The sequence below is a fragment of the Toxorhynchites rutilus genome, chromosome 1, assembly GCF_029784135.1.
Source record: "Toxorhynchites rutilus septentrionalis strain SRP chromosome 1, ASM2978413v1, whole genome shotgun sequence".
Classification (NCBI taxonomy): domain Eukaryota; kingdom Metazoa; phylum Arthropoda; class Insecta; order Diptera; family Culicidae; genus Toxorhynchites; species Toxorhynchites rutilus.
This window is the reverse complement of record NC_073744.1, coordinates 50469500-50492067: the sequence shown is the minus strand read 5'-3', so window position 1 is coordinate 50492067 and position 22568 is coordinate 50469500. Positions and strand designations below refer to the sequence as shown.

Here is a 22568-nt window from a genome sequence, read left to right as displayed (position 1 = left end):
TAACATAAAAACGTATTGATCGATTGTGGTTTCATTGGAGTAACAATCGGAACATAGCAAAACTGCATGCTCGAAGCAAACATATTTTTTTAAATTTCATGCAGTTGTTGCGTATTTTTTGGGGTTTTTTTTTATCAAAGAGAAGAATGTATAACGTATTCTAGATAATTACCAGATGATAAAGGCTCTGGAATATAAAGTTTGCATATTTCTAATATTATTTGTCTCTGTATTCTTGGTAAACTTATAATTAATGCCTTTTTTTTAGATGAGGCATTAAAATATTATATAAAAGGTTTTCTAGGAACTTTGTTTTCTTTTTCTTGTTTTCTTGTAAATATTGTCTATTATAAAAAAATATCCCCGATACTGTAACTGTTGAAAATTACCATAAGCCACCGATTAGTTTATAGTTAACTGTTTAAAATTCTTCCACAAGTGAAATTCTTTCACAAGTGTTTATATGTATGACCATTATATTTACCGAATAACCATACGAAAGTCAAATATTCATATTTTGCTTTTGAACGTATGAATCTAACGACGAAAAGTTAATATATGGATCCGTTCAATCCAGGGACTGAAATCAAATAAGAATAGTCCGGTAATGATCTTATGCAATATACTTAATAAATATTCCACGCCACTAACATTAATTTATACATTTAATTCAACAATATTCTAGAATATGAAAAAAAGTAATTTGTCCAAAAAAGTTACTCCTATACTCGCGTCGTTATGTCAGACCAAAAGTGTTAAAAAAGTGGCACACGTCCCCTGTGTACCAACACATGCGATACGCTAAACGATGACGAACGACGAATAACGAAGCTAGAGAGAATCGCAAAGCCGTAGTGTTGATATTTTCTGAGAAATGAACGAATTATTGATTTCTCGGTCTGACAGACCAACGCGCGAGTATAGGAGTGTTAAAACCACAGCTCCCCCTCATTAACGACACTCAGTCATGATAATGAAAAGTCGATGATCATAGTCCTGTGGCGATCAATGTAAACTTTTACGTTCCGGTCGGTATATTTTTAACTGACCTATGAGTCCGCCAGTCCATAAAGTGCAGTCATATTTCATAGCAATAGAACTATTTCATCATTCCTCAATCATGACAATTCACCGCATCTCAAATCATCGATTCAATACCATATGAACCATTTCAACACCTAACCTAATATTAAATCTCTTCACGGAACAGTGGCGTGCATCACAAGAAGAGCAACTGCGAGTCCAACCAGGTGATATCGAAGGTACAGCAGGTGCTGCGGGTGGCCCGTCGTTCCCGCCAGCTGTACCCCAAATCGATCTCCCTGATGGTCGCCAGTGTAATAAAAAAGACAAAACTCCGCAAAGGGAACGGAGGCTGGGGAGACCAGCGGGACCATCAACTTTGCTTCAACATAACCCTCATCGGGCGGTAATCCGGGATGCCCGGTTACACTTTGCGGGGGAGCGCGCGACTGACTTGGAATGATGTTTGAAAACACACGTCCTACTATATTTGATATTTAGTGAAACCAAACAAAAGATGGTAGTGGAGATATGTACTATGTGAAGTAAACATATAACTGACTAGTAGGTTAACATACATTTTAAGATGGAGGAAGTGAACAAACGAACCCCACAGTGTTTTGTACGAAGTGCGGTATGGTATAGACCGATGCTAGAAGGGTGACGATATGATTGATGTTCCATATAGAATAAATAGAATGTGAAGATTTTTTCAATGATTTCATCATATGTTAACGGGCGAGTAAAATGTGTTAACCGTAAACAGATGCTAGGGAATAAAACTTGATTTATCCACAATGTCCTTTCTCTGTGTGCACAGAACCTGGCCATGCCAAAGATGTGAAAAAGAGAGTCAGTTCATTACCTCGATGTCATATTCATATACATTTCATTGTGGTTTTCCATTGTCAATAGTATTATCGACTACAGTATCTACTACAACTTGCACTATTTCGTTTGTGTCATATCAGGAGTAAGTTGTAGAACCACACCCATTATCTCGACGAGTCAAATTCAGTTCCCGGTATACGTTAAAGGCCACTTGTTATCTTACATTACACAGTTTATACAAAAATCTCGAAATATCAGACCAAACTTTCCCTCCCAAATATCAGTTTTTTAAATTTAGTTATTCTCGTAAGCGTAGCATACAAAGCCAAGTGTGCAGTGCCCAAGGTTAAGAACTACAAATTAAAGATCCTCCAGATCACAGAACAGTAAAACAGAGTTACCACTATTGTAAAAGAAAACAATAATGTCCACAATAAAGTAGAACCAGTAATATTTCTAGAGGTCTAAGAACAAAAATTGACACAGAAAGGAGCACGAACCTTTTTGGTAGTACCAGAATTCAATGTAAGCAAACGAAAGAAAGACACACAACGCTAGCAAAACGTAAACAGTTTCAAGACGCACAGATAGAGTAATTGTTTTAAAAACAATACAGAAAAAGATGCAGTAATATTATGTATTTATCGTTTCCCAAATACTTTTTTCTAGTCATCAACTGTTGGACCAACCAAGTTGTTGCATTTTAATTAGTTAGTGGTTAGGAACGTTGTTATTTCAGAACTTTTTGTTGAGCAATTAGAACATATATATTTTTTCCAATTTCTGAACGCCACCATAGAGGCGAATGAACTGCAAAGTTTAAAGCCTCTTAAATACAAAGAAAGAAGAAGAAGAACGCCACTATGGCAAATCTTAGTAATCTAACGAAGCAGCTTGATCATGCCCAGACAGTATATTTTATTTATTAATTGAAACACATCCAGTGTATCCATTCGTTACAGTAGATGGTAACATGAAATTGTTGACACATTTTGAAAATCAAATCAAAATTTGTATTAGGTGTAATAAACAAAAAGTCACAAACTTCGAAAACTAGCGCATATCACAATAAAGCATGTCCGAAATTCCTTAGTTTGCTTTTTGACATAGGACTACGTCTTACATTAGGGGGCCAAATCTGAAAACAGGTCACGTTTTTATGAAATAAAGTTAACGTTTATAACTATTTTTGCTGCGAACGGATTTTAGCGACTCGCATACCAATCGACTCGGAAATTTTCTAAGATTTGTTTGGTATGCTATACATTACAATCCCATAGTCTGTATATGGTTTAAATTGGTGAAAATTGGAAGCATTCCCATTTCCTCATACATTTGTTCTGTCCAGCTTTCCCGAACGGAGCTGTCAATAACGGCCAACTTATGTAGCCGCCAGAATAGAAACAACGAAGGGGGATAGCGAAAAAAGAATATTTGCGAAGTACACCCACCCTTGCATAGTAAGTAAGTCGTTGCTAGCGTATAATTATTGCATCTCTTCTGAGGAAAATTCTCAGAATCTTTCTGTACCCGAAACAACAAAGGCAGCTTATTCTGCTCGTTTTGTGTTTTATGTTTCCACTCGAGCTGTGAGCGAATATTCCACATGAAGTGCATCTGGAATAGTTGCCATCCGTATTTGTTCTCGTGCGCATCGGCCCTGTTTTGATTCAACAAGCTCCTAGCTTTGTTGACGGTTACGGTAAATGTTGACGGTAAACGGTAATTCTCGCGATGCAACTGTGTGCATCTGTTAGACGCGTGTTTAATGCTTGTTGAATGGCGATGCTCGAAAGGTGCCTCTCGTTAAACACTCAGTGCGTGCATTGATATAAATGAACAAAATGCGACATATGACCAATTAATGTATTGTTCTCGCAAGGGCAAGAAAAAATCGTTGCTTCTCGCAATGATTCTACAAAACCAGGCAAGCCATTAAACCTTTTCATGGTCCCCGGAACATTTTACTAAAGAGTTATTTTTGAAATTTCGACGTATTCGCAAATAATATCCGAAATGATAAACCAACAAATTACAAAAAAAAAGATTGCGTAGTCCTACGTCCTAAGCGGTCGTGTCTTGGATATAATCCCTTGATTTTTTTTTTGCTTCTTTGGCAGAAACTTGTAATTCTATTCTTAGTTTTTTTCTACATTGTCCGATACAACGTTCAACTCTCTTCTAACAAGAGTTCCAGCATCGATGAATGGATTAAGGATGAGGCCTAAGCGAAGATTGCTTTGGACGTTACTTTCAGAAACCTTTTCCTCCTCTCATTCTAACCTTTTTGGGCTGAAATTAGCTGAATTTTGGGCTGAATTCCCCTCTCTGGTCGGGGGAATTTTTCGTCAAAGAAATTTCCTCCGAATTGCACTGTGGTCACGCGTATTCTCTAGAGCTTGCCACTCAGAATGCATTCAAGGCGTGTTATATGGCATAGAAATCTCAAATAAGTACTAATTAAAATGACGCAAGTAATACTACGTTCCGAAGTTCCTCTAGGAACGTTAGTGCTATTAAAGAAGAAGAGGAAGTTCCAGCCGAAGAATGAATAATGATTTCTGTAGAGCAATCTACAATTAGGATGGTTACCACTATCTGCTACAATGATGATGATGGGCCTCTCATTCTCCCCCAAAGCTTGATAATGATAAGTATGTTTATTTCACCCTTTCTAGGTGTTTTCATCTATAATCATTTCGCTCCACATCAATGAAACATGAAGCTAAATGTCGAATTGTGTGGAAAAGTTGTCACAACAGCACTGCCCATGTTTGTACAGGAGACGTAAGCGACAAAATGCTTTCAAACATTCAAACATCGAAATAAAACTGAAAACTTCCAGGAAAAAACAAAACAAAAGTTACAAAAGTGAATTTTATTAAACAATATTAAGTTTACATAGCAATGAAATGAAAAAAAATCAAGCTTATTGTTGATTTCTAAAGAATTATCGAGCTTCAGAATTAACTCCACTCATCGAATTCTGCACAGTAGTCTTTGTGCACTTTCTGGACGCTGCAGATCAATTCTTCTTGAACTCATATTTTTAAACACTTCCTTCTTGAACTTTTGCACTTTTTGGCCGAATTTTTCCATCGCAACAGTCTTATCCGCAAATGGTACACTCTCTCCAATTGATTTGGGATAAAATTGAGGTCCTGGCAGCGTTCTGCGAATCTTCTTTGGGCTGTCCACATACCACGTGAATAACTTTAGTATTCCGTATTCATCAATAAACGGATTGAGCTGCCTGAGAGTGCATCATATAGTTTTACTAATATCATTCTTCTTCATTGAAATACATATTCTGAAAATAACTCACGTAAACTGTGAATGACCGAGCTATTTCCTATGATCCTAAGACTTTTGTAGATAGGGGTTATGCTTAAACGTTCATTGCCCAAAACTATAAAAATTAAACGATTCCATTATGGTTGAGTTTTCTTGCTATTAAACATATGGCTTTTTTCATCAAATATGATTTTATATAGATTTTGTTCTATCTCGAGAACAGTTGGTCTTAGGATAATAATGTTTGTATAATTTTTCGTGTAGAATCATTTTTTTTTGTTTTTCTTTTTTCAAAAAGTTGCAATTTTTCGAGGTTATTTTCTGCCAAAAATATGTGATAAGCTTGTTTGTTTCTATCAACAAAATGAAGCTCGTTCCCGCAAAATTTTCTCATCTTTCAAATGAATGCAATTACATCGTCAATTTAAGGCAAAAATTCGCAAGGAATGCTCAATAATTCTTTCATAGTTGAGATTTCAGTTTAATTTCATAGTTGGGAATTGTTTATTGTTTATTTTGTTGTTTATTGTTTTACAATTCATCCATCGGACTTCAAGGTCTACATGAATACTACACTTAAGCTACATTTAAAATTCGATCACGGAAAACTTTACAGCTCACATTGCAATCAAACAAATAATAAAAAGAATTAAAAAGAACACACATAGATGAAACTGGTTCGTGCTGAGCATAATCTGTTCGGTGTGGTGGAAGTCGAAGGAAACTCCGCTGTCTGAGTGGTCGTGGTACAACGTTAATATTGATTCGAGCGAGAATCCATGGGGCATCGATCTCGCCAAGAAGAAGTTTTCCGACGAATGTGGCTTTAATTATGTTCCGTCTCTTCTCCAGTGTATCCATTCCCAGCAGACGGCATCGGCTTTCATAAGATGGGAGCTCATTTGGGTTTTGCCAAGGCAGAAATCTCAATGCGTACCTCAGAAACTTCGATTCTATTCTCCCAATCCTTTCGATCCATACCGTGCGAAAGGGACTCCATACTACAACCGCTGTTTCCAATGTGGACCGGACTAAACTGAAATACAGAGATCTTAAGCAGTATGGGTCACGGAATTCAGCGGATATCCGGAAGATGAACCCTATGTTTCGGTTGGCTTTGTTGATGACATAGTCATAATGTTCACGGAAGTTTAGCTCTGAGTCCAGCATTACACCGAGGTCCTTCACAACGTGTGTCCTTTCCAATGGTTCATTCCCTATGTGGTAGGTCCAGATAATAGGGGTTTTCTTCCTAGTGAATGAGATGACTGTGCACTTCTTCACGCTTATGATCAGATAGTTTCGCCTGCACCAACTCGCAAAAATGTCAATGATCGTTTGCAACATCCTGCAGTCATCGACAGACTTCACGTGCCAATATATTTTGAAATCATCGGCGTATATGATTCGACATCCCTGTGGCACGGCATAGCAGACATCATTGAAGAACAAGGAGAACAATAATGATCCAAGATTGCTACCTTGTGGGACACCGGAGGGGTTAGTAAACGGTTCAGATTCGGTAGTCACTAACTTAACGTTAAGCTGACGGTTCGTCAAGTATGATTGCATCCATTTTACGAGATTCGTCGCAACTCCCAGGCGGTCTAGCTTGGACAGAAGGATTTTGTGGTTCACTCTGTCAAACGCAGATTTTAGATCCGTGTACACCACATCGACTTGCCCTCCCTGTTCCATGGATTTCAAGCACAACGAGGTAAATTGTACTAAGTTCGTAGCTGTAGACCTCCCCGGAAAGAAACCATGTTGATCTTGGGAAATATATGATTTTGCAATTCGAAACATTTCATTGCTTATCAGAATTTCAAATAATTTGGATCCTGCACATAGTGACGTCACGCCGCGGTAATTCATTACATCATTCTTGTGGACCTTCTTAAACGCTGGGAACATAATGGATTTTTTCCAGCATTGTGGGAATACTGCTTGCGAAAGCGACTTGTTGTAGATGGATCTTAACGGCTCACAGATCGACCGAGCACATTTAATAAGAACAATAGAAGGAATCCCATCCGGTCCAGGTATGGTAGACGACTTCATTTTCCTTATGGCATCGAGAACATCTTCCTCATCATACTCACTAATACTCAAACTCATCGCTCCTGGAGGCACGTCCCCTACAGCACTGTCAGTTTGATCCTGAGTAATTACCGTATCATCAAATGCACTGGTAAAATGTTTGGCAAATAGGTTGCATATTCCTTCAGTTGTAGTAGACGTTTCACTCCCTAAAAACATGCTCATCGGCAACCCGGTATCCTTTCGCTTCTCATTTACAAATGCCCAAAAACTTTTGGGATTATTTTTCAGGTTTCTTTGTTTCCGTTCTACATAGCGGGCATAGAGCACTCGGTTGTAATGCTTGTATTTGGAGCTAGCAGTGTTGAACGCTATTTTGGTGGTTAAGTTTCGCTCTCTGGAAAATTTCCTGAGAGCCCTGGCACGCTCTCGTTTGAGAGTTCGAAGAAAGTGGTTAGACCAGGGCGGTTTTTGGCGCGGACGAGAAGGAGGTACAAATTCAAGGAACAGTCGCGTGAGGGTGGTGGTGAAAAACTCAACTGCCTCGTTGACATCGGATGCATTGTATAAAGGCGACTAGTCGATAGAGAGAAGAGATTCGTTCAGATGTTCAAAATCGGCTCTCGAGAAATCTCGATGACGTGTTCAGCGAAAACGATGCGGACCGGGCATCGCAGAGTTGCAAGGATAGGAGGGTGCAGCGGATCAATCGGTATCAGTGGTTCGTGGGGTTCAACGAGATTGCACATCGCTAGGGTATCTTCATTCACAAACACTAAGTCAAGGGTACGATTCATGCAGTTCCTCGCTACATTCAGTTGTTCCATGTTCAACAAGGATAAACCATCGACGAACGCAATACTGGGCGAAACTGATTCAGAAGGGTCAGGACGAACATAGCCCTCCGGTGTAGTGTGCCAACATAAGTCAGGCAAATTAAAATCCCCAAACAGGAGATGTACGGCACGCATATCATGCGATGACACCACCGCAGAAATAGAGCTGATATGACTCTCGATAGTGGAATTACTTCTTGCCTGATCAGGGGGGATGTACACGACGCCAAGGCAAACATTTTGGGCATTGCAGTCAATGTTTACCCACAAATGTTCGAGACCAGTTTCAACAGAAGCAGTGCACAGAGAAGAGTAGAATTTTCCGGAAATATCTGGATCTCGGTCTTTGCGGTACACACTATAATCATGACCGAATAGTTGAGCAGACATGATGACATCATGCAACCATGTTTCGGTTAAAACGATGACGTCATACTCATTGTCCAATACCGCGATGAAGAATTCGTCAATCTTCGTCCGTAATCCTCGCACGTTCTGATAATATATGTGGAGGGGTGTGTCTGGTACTGGAGCATCACGTGGGTGGTCACCAGCAAGCGAGTCCTTCGATAGTAGCTGAAATGGTTGCGTTTCTCTGAGGGCAGGTGCAGTATCTATCGAAGCTTCGGCTGAACATATACTGGTCGAATTTTTACCTGGACCAGCCGAGTCATCAAGCTGGAAGATTACATCAATCGGTGAAAGCGGGTCAATAGAGTTAACCGGTAGAAACTGGAATGGTTGAATTCCTCTGAGAACAGGTGCAGAATCTTTTTTCGCTTCGGATGGACATATACTGGTCAAGAATTTACCTGGACCAGCTGAGTCTTCAGGCTGATGATTCATATCCATCGATGATGATGAACCCTCGCCGGTTGTTTCATTCATGGATCGCTAGCTTGAAAAGTCGATTCTTTGTCTCGCTTTGTTCAGACGTTTTCGGTTAAGTGGACATTCGTTACTCCAGGCAGCATGGGCAATATTAAGTAATTCGCCTGTGGCTCGTTTGGTATTTTCCAGATGGCAGTTAATGCACTTTACAAAGTCTGCTTTGCACTCTTCTGCCATGTGATGGCCGGCACATTTCGGGAGGCACGCTGGTTTTCTGCAATCCACTGCCTTGTGCCGGAATTCTGAGCAATTAAAACAACGGAGAGCATTGGTTGTGTCGATTACTCTACACCTTTCCCATCCCAGATTTACGCGTTGAAGTTTCATCAGAATATCATAACCACGGGCATCTGTTTCAATAGTGGCTGACATCTGGTTTCGTTTCTCGTTTTTCGTCATTCGAACAACTTTCAATTCGCACTGATCATCTAAGCTGTTCTGCTTTTTCAGGTTTATTACTACAGCTTCCTCACTCATATCCTCGGAGAAGCCGATGATTTTGATTCTAGGCTTGAGCAGTTTTTGTATTTCCACGTTGTATTTTCCCGAGAACGCAGCAACAGCTGCTTTGACGAGATTCAGTGCAAAGTCATTTGTTTCGCACCTCACGGCGACTTCACCATTCTCCTTGAGCCAAATATCCTTCACGGCGAAAGCTACTGGATCGAATTCTGCACATACGCACTTTTCGTTTCCTCAGCGGGCTGGTCTTTCTTTGGCTTGAAAAGAACAGTTTGCTCGATTTTGGAAATCGTAGCCAATTTCGTAGCTTGAGTGCAGGGTACTGCTGGGCTGGACGATTGGGGAACATCTAAAGTACGGTTAGATGCAGTGATGATTGGGCATGGGAGTGCTAATCGGCGCTTTCCAGAACGCAACAGACCACCTTGTTCTACATGGCTAGTGATCCCCGATAATCGTTCGATTAATCGATTAATCGAATACTTCCTATAGAAATCGATTATTAATCGAACGAATACTGCACAACCAATAATCGAAGCGAACGAATAATTTACGTCGATTAATCGATCCAAACCCAGAGCAAAAAAACCGTACGGCCGCAGCAGTTTTATTCTGAAAATCAATCATTATCTTTGACGCTCTCCTAAACTCCTAAAAGAAGCTCAAGCCGTCGATGCGAAATGACCTTCGTTCACGAGTTTAGGGGTGCGTAAAAGATAATAATTAATTTTCAGGCGGAATGAACACTTTTTTGATTCCAGATGGCTTTCTAACAAATGAGATATATTAGTCTAACTAATTACTTCTCTCAGTATGACGATTAATCGATTAATCGATTATTTGGAGCAATTAATCGTATCGAATAATAAACTGCTGATAAGTATTCGATTAATGGATGAACGATTAATTTCAAAAATCGGGGATCACTATACATGGCTTCGAGCAATATCTTGCGAATCTGAGATAGACGGTACACGTTCAGTGACAGTATTCGTTGCCTTACTTGAAGCTATGACAGTTGAACTGCGCGTAACATTAGCATAAGAAGCATTATTCGTCCGCATTTGTCCAGAGAATGTGGCCTCATCATTAGCAGTATTAACAGTTTTCGAATTATTGCCGAGTGCATTATTCATCGCAGAGAGGATACGCGGCAGAAGGATGGATTCAATTTTTTCTGGATCAGCAGTCTTCATACCGGTTAGAATTGATTCGTGTTTGTTTACAAGTTCGCGCAAATCATCAACTTTAGCTACTAGCTGAGTACAATGCTTTTGGATATTGTTTAGAGTGGTTGGTTCTTTCCTACATCCGAAGCACATATATATTAAGGAGTTATTTTCCCTTAGAGCAGCAACAGCAGCCGAGCTCAGATCGGCGCAGCGAGTGTGCAGTATTTGCTCACATCCTCCGAAGCAATACACTCTATCGGTCTCAGTGGTAATGTTTTTTGTACACACATTGCAGGTTACAGACGTCATTATGTTTCTTCCTCCGCAACCCGCAGCCGTCAGACGGCTTGGTACGGGAGCCACTGTGTACAAACAACAAAAGAGATTTCTTCAGACAGGCAGTATGATTAGATTTACACTAATTATTCAGCGCCTTTTCTTCCCCGATCCGCAACCGGGATCGGGATTCGGTAGACCGTTATACCGGGTATACAACAGACGCTTGACAACAATTTATGAGACAGTTTACACTCGTAAAACGGATGAAATATTTGACGAAAACTGAATCGCGACCATTGTATCTTACTCGCTGGGGTAGGAATGAATCGTAAGTTGTCTGATGTCACTTTTCCCCGCGAGCACTTTGAAAATCATCTAGACACTCAAAGCAGAATGTTCGATAAGAACCCTTAGAAAATTCTCCAAACTATGGCGGAAAAGGTTTCGTATTGCGCTACCGACTAAAGGTGAATCGGAAATACAGAGTGAATATGAATCGGCATTTGCAGTGATCGATCATATTCCGGAGGGGTACAAAGAACTGCACTCAACAAAAAAAATGGAGGAGCGGAATGCGACATCGTAAATTTTGGGTGATTTTTGGAACGCTGTAACTCTGTCATGAATCAATGCATTTGTCAAAGCAATGACTGGATATTGTATAGAACATATTCATACTTTCACAACTGCCCATCGATGTGCTTTGCGATCGTTATATCATGAAATATTCATAATCCAAAGGGAAAAGATAATTTTTCATTCGATCAAGAATATCTCTGTAGTAAAATGTTCGAATTAATCAGATTATTTGCATTATTACTGGCGAAGATGTTCATGGATTTCCAGATGGAATAAGCACTCTTCTGAAATAAAGCTGTGAACGTAAACGTAATATCACGGTAAAAACGAGATGAATTGTATGCAATTTGTATTTTAAGTGATATCAACACATTTTTTTGCAAATGTTTAAAAAACGGGTACTAAAATTGTATTTAAAGATGATTTTAAATTCATTTATTTTTATTCGATTGGCATTTGCAATCATAATTAGTAAACTCAAGATTAATCTTTGAAGTTGTGAAGTTTATATTTAGATGCGGATTGTTTCTCACCTGCTCAACTGTACATTGCGTGTTTCCATGTTGGCAAACCAGATAACCTTTATATCTTCGCTGATGATGACAAAAAATATTGTATACTCACAAGTATTTCAAAATCAAACTCATATGAAACATGTGCTTTATACTTTGTACTTGCTAGTCATTTCTTTACCATGCAAAAACAATGGGCTGCAGCAAAGCAGGTACAGCAGGGTACAGCTAGTAAAATTTGAAATAAAATAAACCTAAATGGAGTAAAAAGGGAATTTAGGCGCAATTCAGTTATTTCCCCAATTGTTTTAATTGAAAAAGAAAAATGTCTACGTGGACAAAAGAGGGTAGGGGTATGAAAATGTCCACTCTTGTCAACGGAGGGGGAGGGGGAGTCTAAAATCATGCTTTTTCTGTCCACGTGGTATGTGGACAGCCCCTTTGATGTATGGTTCTTCATCCATGAGAATGCATTGGTTCAAAATACATTCATATAGATTTCGAGCTCTTGCTCGATCTTCCTGCTCCGGTGTTTGTTTGGCCACTTTTTGCTTTCTATAGACCATGTATCTGTTTAATCCGCTGAATCGTCCCAATACTGGTTTTGAACTTCTTGGTCAAATCACGAATAGATGCAGACCTGTTCTTCTGAACATAATTCGCAACTTTTCGGTCCAATTCGGGATTACTTGGTCCGGGTTTTTTGTCCACTTCTGCTGAGGTCCTCATTGCCGAACTTTGCGACGATTCGTTTAACACTTTCTGGACAAACTTTGAATGATTTTTCTATTTTGTGATATGTAACCTCGGCTTTCGGTGTTATTTCAATTCAAATGAAACACTCAGTTGGCGCTTACGTCAACCATGCATATTTGGGCCGGAAAGTCCATGTACATTGAACAAAAAATTAGAGGAACAGAGGCAAAGTTTTTGAGGGATTTTTGACATGCTGTATCTTTGTGAAACATCATCACATAAAGATGGGATACACATCATTTCAAAGCACCAACTTTCAGGTATTCGAATATTTTACGTACATATTTTTATCTTGGTGTCGACAACAATATCGGGAAGAAATGAAAATAAAACGATTCCTTACTGATTTTTCAAAGATTTTGTGGACTAACACAATTTTTTGCTAAATTTCATTTTGTTTCCAGGAAGTTCCTGTAGGACCTTTCCATACAGAGATATTTTCGATCAAATGACAAATTACTCCTTAGTCTTTGATGATGGATAATTCAATATGCTATGATCGCACCGCAAATCGAAAGTCAGTTTTAAAAACTCCATTAACCCTACGGACCGACACTGAGCTTTTCGTTGGAAAAACGTTAATCACTGGGACTCACACATCTACTAAACAAGAAAATAAAAAATAACATGGTTTGCTTTCGGATGTTTCACGATATGTAACTACTTTCTAGTCGAATTTCTGACAATTTTCTTCCCATACAATAAATATTTTGGGAATGAGAACCGACACTGGTATTGTGCAAATACTCTTGATGTGGACTGCAAGGATAATCCGGGGCTATACGAGTTGAATTATGTACAAGTTTAATTTATTGCTTTGGAGAAAAAAAATTCTAATTTTTTTCCTCGGTTTTAAAACGTGCATAGTTTTTGTAGTGGTTTAGAAAATCTTATGAAATTTTGCTAATATTGCAGTAAGTTCTAACGTTAACAGGAAAATTGTTAACCTAATATATCCCCAAAAACCCTGTGAACGTTTCACATTGATACGTTCAGCTGTTCCTGTATGGAAAGGATCTACAGGAACGTTCTAAAAACCACATCAAAGCCTAATAATAAGGGTCATTGGATTTGTTATTGAGTTGGTTAGCAACATATTGTGTTAATCCACAAAATCCACTGTTCCTTTAATTTTTCTGTCGAGTGTATATGGCTTATTATTATTCTAATCAAGGCGCCTAGAAGTATATCCTAAGGTGAGACCGTTTCGTCACTAAGTTGGTAAGCGGAGCGGTATATGAAAACAGTACGGAAGAAAGCAGAAGGGGAATTATTTGCCTGTAGCGTGAAAGAGACAGACTAATCACGAACGAGGTTCGTCCCTAGCGTATTGTGTTTTGTTTACAAACAAAACACAGTAGACTTCCAATATGGCTGAAGAGTGGTTTTAGCAAGTTGGCCCACCTTAGGATATACTTCTAGGCGCCTTGATTTTAATCTAGGTAGTGCGAACTGAATCAAAACGGCTGTCAAAAAAGATCCAATATAATTTTTTTCCAATGATCAGGAGTGTTATTTTGACGTAGGACTACGTCTTTCATTTCTATACTGGGGTGTAAGTTCAAACTTTCGAAAACGAAAGCGTTAGGCCGAAGACCGAGATTTTGAGCGTTAATAGCTCCCAAACAACTGAACGAAATAGTATGATGTACACTTTATTCGAAAGATAAAATGTCTACGCGTTATATGCTTGTTACTTTTTGATCCAAAACTTGTTTCAACAGCCCTAAAATTGCTTTCAAAACATGTTCCAAGGGATTTTCTTACTTTAGAAAATGCAAACCACTTTTTCGCAGCTCGTGTATTTTTACTAACGGCTCAAAACTGTAAATTCACAAAATTAGTTTTTTTACAATACAGAAATATACAGAGGCTCACATGAGTAGTTTTCTATTTTCTACACTTTCTGAATCCTTTCCTTCGATTTCAAATCCCTCCTTTATTTCTGTAAATCCTGTAATTTACAATAAAAATACTCTTCAAGCTTATAACTTACTCTCGCTGTTACAATTACACTTACGCTTCTCTTCATATACGCTTTCAAATTTCCATCTTATTCTCAAAATTCAATCAACTTTTCTAAACTAATTATAATTTAACTTTTCTCCAATAATCGAACTATTCACATCTATTCAATCAAATTTTCTTGTCTCTTTAACGCAATAGTGGTTTGTTGTCAATTTGTTAACAACATTGATAATCATCAAGACTACTCCTATCAAGGTAGCACGATTAGGACAAACAGCTCATCGGTGCCTCAACAGCAACTCTTGTGAAGAATGCACTTCGGAATCAGATTTACTTTCCCGTATCTCTGGCACCGCAATTTTCGCTACTGGACGTCTGTACAGCTTTCCTCCGGCCAACACCACAACTTGTCGACCGTCAGTACTCCTAATAATCTCCTTAATCACGCCTCGTACCCAGTCTCTTCTGTTGGTATCATCTGCTATATACACTAGTTCATCCTTTTCTATTGGTTCTCGATCTTCATGCCACTTCGCTCGTAAATTTATTGTAGGCAGGTATTCTTGAATCCATCTTCTCCAAAGTTTGTCTGCCAACAGCTGGGAACGCTTATATTGATCACGCAATGCTGATGCTTCTTCAGTTTGTTCTGGGAAAGTTTCATTACCACTTGATGGATATCCACGAATAAAATGGTTTGGGGTTAATGCCTCCACATCAGACGATTCTTGCGGCATATATGTCAGAGGTCTCGTATTTATCATATCTTCGGCTTCGGCAAGTGATGTTGACAATATTTCGTCGTTGATTTTTCGGCCATCATTTAACTCCTTCAACGCTTCTTTAACGGACCGAACAAGCCTCTCCCAGACACCACCCATATGGGGAGCAGAAGGAGGATTGAAATTCCACCTCGTCCTCGCGTTGGTGAAACTATCGCTGCAATCGACCTCGATTTTCTTAATAATTTCTTTGCATGCGCCTACAAAATTAGTACCATTGTCAGAGAAAAACTCAATAGGTGATCCACGACGACAAATGAAACGGCGAATAGCCATCAAACATGACTGAGTAGACAAACTATGAGCTACTTCCAAATGGATTGCGGGCGTAGTAAAACATGTAAACAGTGAAACCCATCGTTTTTCACTGCGTCTTCCAACTGTGACCAATATCGGTCCAAAAAAGTCAACGCCAACAAAACTAAAGGCACGTAAATAAGGTGTAGTACGTTGAATAGGGAGTGATGCCATTCTAGGAATAAGTGGCTTGCATTTATGTACCTTACACCACACACAATTTCGTACTACCTTCTTCAATTCAGAGCGAACATTAGGGATGTAGAATCTCTGTCTTATTTCATTCACAACCGTCTCTCCATTTGCGTGACCAAACTTCCGGTGGTAATCTTCCAACATACGAATGGTAACTAAGTGTCCTTTCGGCAAAATAATCGGGAATCGTAAATCAAATGGTACAAATTCTGCTTTCTCGATTCGACCCTCGATACGTACAATGTTAAAGTCATCCATAATTGGAGACAATGTATATAGTATACTGCTTTTGTCGCATGACTTTTTATTCAGTTGGTTATAGTTTCCTCGTAACTTCCGCAACACACGCACTTCATCGGGAAATGCGTCATTTTGAGCCATTTTAAACGGATGTCGTTCAGCTTCTTGAAATTCCTCTCTCTTTAAAGACTGCCTTACAGAGTTTTGCATTATTCTTGATGAAAACGGATATTTTCTGAGTGGAGGAAGCGTTTCAATCGATTTCCTTTGTTTCTTTCTACGAATGTTTGAGATAAAACGCAATACACAGGCTACGGTACGTACAAGTATGTTCCACTTCGATATTCTAGTCACATCAATCATTGGCTCTGGGATGTGGATATCATGATACAGGAATACCGCTCGCAATTCTTCTTCCACGTTTGGTTTCACCACTTTTTGCTGAGGCCATTCGCACTCGGGCTGGTATAGGAATCTTGGTCCCGTAAGCCATGGGCCTTCCGAGTTTAGCATGGGATGTTTACCCCACTTGGTTAGCTCATCAGCTATATTCATACTGGTGGGGATCCACCGCCATTCAATTATTTTTGTGCGGTTAAGGATCTCGCCAATTCTGAATGCAACAAATTGTTTGTACTTCCTATGGTCGGACACAATCCATGAATGAACAGTGCGTGAATCTGTCCAAATATACACTCGTTTAATGGTAAGCTCATGATTTTCTAGGATACTAGTTTTAAGTCTAGCTCCAAGGACTGCCACCATTAGTTCCAAGCGTGGAATTGAGAGCTTTTTCAAAGGTGCCACTTTTGATCGTGCTTGAACGAGCGAACAATGAGGAATGCCACTTGACAAAATTCGAAAATAGCCAACACATCCATACGCGTTTTCACTAGCGTCTACAAATATATGTAGTTGCAAAGATTCATACTCTAGAGCGCATCCATTTCCGAAGTAATATCGAGGAACTTTAATTGATTCCACCATGATCAAACAACTCGTCCAGCGTTTCCACTTTTGCATAGACTCCTCATCAATCATTTCATCCCAGTCACAGCCGCTCCGCCACAAATCCTGTATCAGTATTCGACCGTGAATTGTGAAAACTGCGAGGAGGCCCAGAGGGTCAAAAAGACTCATCACACAGCTCAATACAATTCGTTTCGTCGGATGCTTCAATCCAACGAGGTATGGTTGTAAATCACTTCTCATCTGCATGGAAAATGTAAAAATATGTTCCTTTATGTCCCAAACGACGCCCAGTACGCGTTCGAAACCAGATTCTTTGTCACAATGAAAGTGAATCAAACGATTAGTCTCTATTTCTCCAAGTTGTTTCATAAATTCTGTTGAGTTCGATATCCAGTTTCGAATTTCGTAACCAGCCTTAGAATGAATTTCTCTTACTTCTTTCGCTCGTTTCACCGCTTTGTCTACAGTTTCCACGCTATCGTAATAGTCATCAACATAATGTTTATTAATTACTGCTGTTGATGCCTCTGGATATATTGAAGCAAATTCTTTAGCATTCGTGTCTTTTACGTATAATGCTTGACTGGGACAACATGTAGCCCCAAATATTGCACGATCCATAACATAGATCTGACTCTCAAAAACAAACCGTTGTGCTTGACGATCTTCTGGACGAATATAAATTTGGTGAAACATCTCTCGGATATCTCCTCCAAATCCGATGAGGTGTTCACGAAACTTGCAGATTATCGATGGCAGTGATGTAAGGAAGTCGGGACCTTTAAGCAACTTGGAGTTTAGGGAAATCCCTTCTACAACCGCTGCTGCGTCCCAAACAAGACGCACTTTACCCGGCTTCTTGGGGTTAAGTACAACATTGAGTGGCAAGTACCATACACGTTTCGGATCTGATTCAGTCAGTTCCTTTTTAGTTGCTTTATGACAGTATCCCTTATTCTGATACTCTACTATCTGTTGTTTAACATTCTCTAAAAGTTCTTGATTTTTCGCTAAACGTCTCTTCAGCCCTTCCATGCGTCGCATTGCCATTGGGAAACTGTTGGGAAACTCTACAACATCCTCTTTCCACAACAGTCCAGTTTGATATCGTTCCCCTATTCGGACAGTGGTTCTCTCCATAATTTCTCGCGCTCTACGAACATCGTCGGATTCTGGAATAAATTCCACAGATACATCTGATTCCTCCAACGTATATTGAAATTTGAGTAGGTCATGGAGTTCTTGATTGGATATTTCAGTGCATGAGTGATGTCCTACAATATTCGCCTGAGACTGCTCATTTGCCACAGGACCATATATTGTCCAGCCTAATATTGATCTGACCGCGATTGGTTCCCCAGGATTTCCAACTCTTGATTCTAATGGAGCAAACAAATAAACATCCTTCAAACCAATGAGAATTCTTGGAGATTCTTCTGGATAATTAATCACTGGTAAACCGCTTAAATGTTCATATCGTTTCATGATGTCATCAAACTGTGGCCTTTGAATGGGTAACTGTAGTTTTTCAACAGTATGCGCGTTTCTTATTGAGAATTTTTCGGTTGAACCCTGAGCAGATATAGACAAATCCAGTTTCTGCGAATAACGTTCTAATCGTGTCATTCCTGCTGTCCATGTAACACCGGGACACTGTAAATATTTTGTTAACGAGCTTTCTATCAGAGTATATGAAGAACCTTCATCGAGGAATGCCAATGTATTCACTGATTTGTCTCCGTGAGATAATACTACGGGAATCATTCGAAAAATGATCGGTTGTTGAAATTGCATGCTATGCATATTGCAATTAGATTGCAACTCTTCTTGGTGTAATAATGTATTGTGTCTTTCTTGACAGTTTGCTACTCTGCACCGTATATTCATTCTGCAACGGGCATTCCCGTGAGCATTCAAGCATATGCGACACAACTCCCATCCGTCAACAGCTTGCAAACGTTGATAGACACTTAGCTTCCAGAAATCTTGACAGTTACGTAATCTGTGATTAATTTCACCACACATCAAACATGGTCTTCTATTCTGCATTTGTAACATTTGTGTCCCTTCATTTTCCGATGCACCATGGGCATGTAAAAAGCCTTCGCGTTCATTCGGTTTGATTTTTCTTGTTTTATCGATGTGACTGTTATCAGCTGGACCATCTATAATATTCACGGCTTCAGTCGCCACCGACACAATTTCCGAAAGAAATTCTGCAAATGTACTTAATGTAATTTTTATGCCCTTGCTACATTCGTTTCGTTTAAATCGGATCCAATCTAATTTGGTAGATGGTGATAGTTTTTTCGCTAGTTGTCTGATAAGCATTGGATTAATCAAGTGATCTTTGAGATCTGTTGCTTCGAGGTGATCACATAGTTGTTGTATTAACCTGCCGAAGTGAATGAGAGATGCTGGTTTATCGACTTTGGGAGCATCTACAGCGTGTATCTTCGCCATCAATGTGTCCAAAACTTGTTCAGGTTGTCCAAATTGTTCTCGAAGCTCTTCAATGATTCGTGGTACCGAACTCGGGAGAAGAAGACGAGTGTAAACGGCTTCTAGCGCCGGACCTTTCAGACATTCCTGTAACCTTGCCAGGTTTTCTAGATTGGAAAACCCACATGCTTTCGTGGTTGTCTGGTAGGTCGTTATGAACATAACCCATTCTTCTGGTTTTCCAGAGAACGTTGGTAGCCGTTTAGAGAGAAATTGACGGGCCGACAACTGCGCTTTTGTCGGTGTTATTTCTAGTCGTTCCATTTCAATGTTTAAACTTTTATTAGAACAAATTTCTTCCTCTTCGGAATCTGAAATTTCGCTAATCACTTCAGCACAAGTTTCAGTCTGCCTCTCTTCCGTTGACAATCCGTTATCACTATCATGCTCTGCATGTTTACTTTTAGAGTCATTAGCGCCCCCGCCTACCTGGACTACGACTTTTTTCTTTTGAGTTTCTTTCGACAAATCCTTTTTTGTTTTTACTGAAGGATTACGGCGAGGTGTTTCCCTATCATTCTCTTGATGTTTTTGATTCGTTTGTTCTGACTTTCTAATATTCTGCGCTGTTCTATCTTCTAAAGGCGTTGAACTGCTCGGTTTCCCAATGCTAAATTCTGAAGACGTCGCTTCTGTTAGTCTCAATCTCTCATCTACGGTTTTAGACATTGCTTTATATTCTTTTTTCTTCAATCTACCTTCTATTTCCGACCGTTCATTAATCACGCTGTCTAATTTTCGTTGCATCCAATCTCTTTCTATCTGTCGCTTTCGATTAAATTCTTCTTCTGCCGCAATTCTCCTTTTCATCTCCTGCTTTTCAAATTCCCACTCCATTTCCCGTTTTTCTTTTTCCAGCCTCAGCTTCATTTTCGCCAGCTCCATCCTTTTTTTCATTTGTTTCTGAAAGAGCTCCCTCTCTCGGGTGAGGGCCTTTTCTTCTTCAGCAAGCTCTGCATCAACGGGATCAGTGTGCTCAGGAGGATTAGGATTGCCACCACTCGCAGAACAATCAATACACACCCAGGTAGCATCATCCTTCACATCGGACGTCACTTGTTGGCAGGTGAAATGAAACCAGCGCTCACAACTCTCACAATAAACCATCTGGCTCTCGTCATGATCGGGTCTGGCACAGCTTCCGCAGTTGTATACTGTCTCGTTTTGATCCAAGTTAGAACCTGGTCTACTCATTTTTGAGAATGTTCCAAGGGATTTTCTTACTTTAGAAAATGCAAACCACTTTTTCGCAGCTCGTGTATTTTTACTAACGGCTCAAAACTGTAAATTCACAAAATTAGTTTTTTTACAATACAGAAATATACAGAGGCTCACATGAGTAGTTTTCTATTTTCTACACTTTCTGAATCCTTTCCTTCGATTTCAAATCCCTCCTTTATTTCTGTAAATCCTGTAATTTACAATAAAAATACTCTTCAAGCTTATAACTTACTCTCGCTGTTACAATTACACTTACGCTTCTCTTCATATACGCTTTAAAATTTCCATCTTATTCTCAAAATTCAATCAACTTTTCTAAACTAATTATAATTTAACTTTTCTCCAATAATCGAACTATTCACATCTATTCAATCAAATTTTCTTGTCTCTTTAACACAATAGTGGTTTGTTGTCAATTTGTTAACAACATTGATAATCATCAAGGCTACTCCTATCAAGGTAGCACGATTAGGACAAACAGCTCATCGGTGCCTCAACAAAACAGGCTATCGAAATCACACCAATCGGTATATAAGCGAGTGCCGCTCGGAAATCCACTCAGTTATGATTGCGCAACAATTGAGGTACGATCGCTGGAATGGATGGATGTTTCCCTAACACAGACTTCAAAATCATGGATCCAGGGGAAATCGGCATTGCAAAATAGATGTAAGCAGTGGGTACTTTCGTACTCGCTTGCGTATCTGGAAATTGGAATGTTTCCCTAACACAGACTTCGAAACCATGGAGCCTGTGAAAATTGGCATAGCGAATTAGATGCCAGCAGCGTTACTTTTGTACTCGTTTGAGTTTTTGCAAATTGTAATGTTTCCCTAACACAGACTTCAAAATCTTGAAGACTAGGGAAATCGACATTGCAAAATAGATGCGAACTGTGGGTACTTTTGTACTCGCTTGTGTTTTTTGCAAATCGGAATGTTTCCCTAACACAGACTTTAAAACCATGGAACCAGGGGAAATTGGCATAGCTAATTAGATGCAAGCAGCGGGTACTTTTGTACTCGGATTGACTATGGATTTGATATGGTATGATATGGTGTTGTGGGTATGGTCGAAGTGGATATTATATTACATGTCGAAGAAATCACATTTATAAAAGCAGCGTTATAAAATTATTTGTTTACGAATGCTGCAATCGATCGTCGTTATTGGAAAGTTGGAATTGTTGGGAAGGGGGTCTTATTTTCGCTGTGTAATTCCGAAGAGGAATCCATTCCTTCTCAAGCGTTAATAATCCTGCTCCAGATCAACGATGATTCCAATTGCCGGGGCTTGGGGAGTGGGTACTATTCACGCTGTGTATTTCCGAGAAGGAATCGATTCCCCCTTTGAGCGTTAATAATTCTTTTCCGGCTCAACGGGGAATTATATGATAGTCACTTTATTATATAAAATGATTTGGTATGATAATCACTTTATTCGAAAAATGAAATGTCTAAGATTTATATGCTTGTTAATTATTGATTGCTAAGTCAACGTTAGTCCTACGTCCACCTTGCGGTTATATCAAAGATATAACCCACTTCTAGTTTTTTCTATGATAATCAATACTATGAAAAAGGTATTGTTATCAAAGGCAAAAATAATTAAGCTTATAAAATGAACGAACTACATTTTTCCGTCAATTTTTCAATTGACCATTGCATCCCTGAAAAAGCATCTTATATTGCAAGGTGTCAGAACCTGACAGAATAT

General features: G+C 39.3%; 2 protein-coding genes across 10 annotated transcripts in view; one reads left to right on the top strand and one right to left on the bottom strand.

The window, feature by feature from the left end:
* Nucleotides 1-2907, top strand: part of LOC129769812 (alpha-1,6-mannosyl-glycoprotein 2-beta-N-acetylglucosaminyltransferase) — a 210435-nt gene extending 207528 nt beyond the window's left edge. For all 9 annotated transcript variants that reach the window (XM_055772795.1, XM_055772403.1, XM_055772636.1 and 6 more), the window contains one exon: nt 1211-2907. In XM_055772795.1, coding sequence (XP_055628770.1) covers nt 1211-1433 — 223 coding nt within the window. In that variant the 3' untranslated portion in view covers nt 1434-2907. The remainder of the gene's footprint in view (nt 1-1210) is intronic.
* Nucleotides 2908-16899: 13992 nt separating this feature from the next.
* Nucleotides 16900-20825, bottom strand: LOC129780714 (uncharacterized). Its single transcript, XM_055789139.1, has 2 exons — nt 17089-20825; nt 16900-16975 (listed from the first exon to the last, which is right to left on the bottom strand). The coding sequence occupies exons 1-2, from the start codon at nt 20823-20825 to the stop codon at nt 16900-16902; spliced, it is 3813 nt and encodes a 1270-aa protein (XP_055645114.1).
* Nucleotides 20826-22568: the final 1743 nt, after the last annotated feature.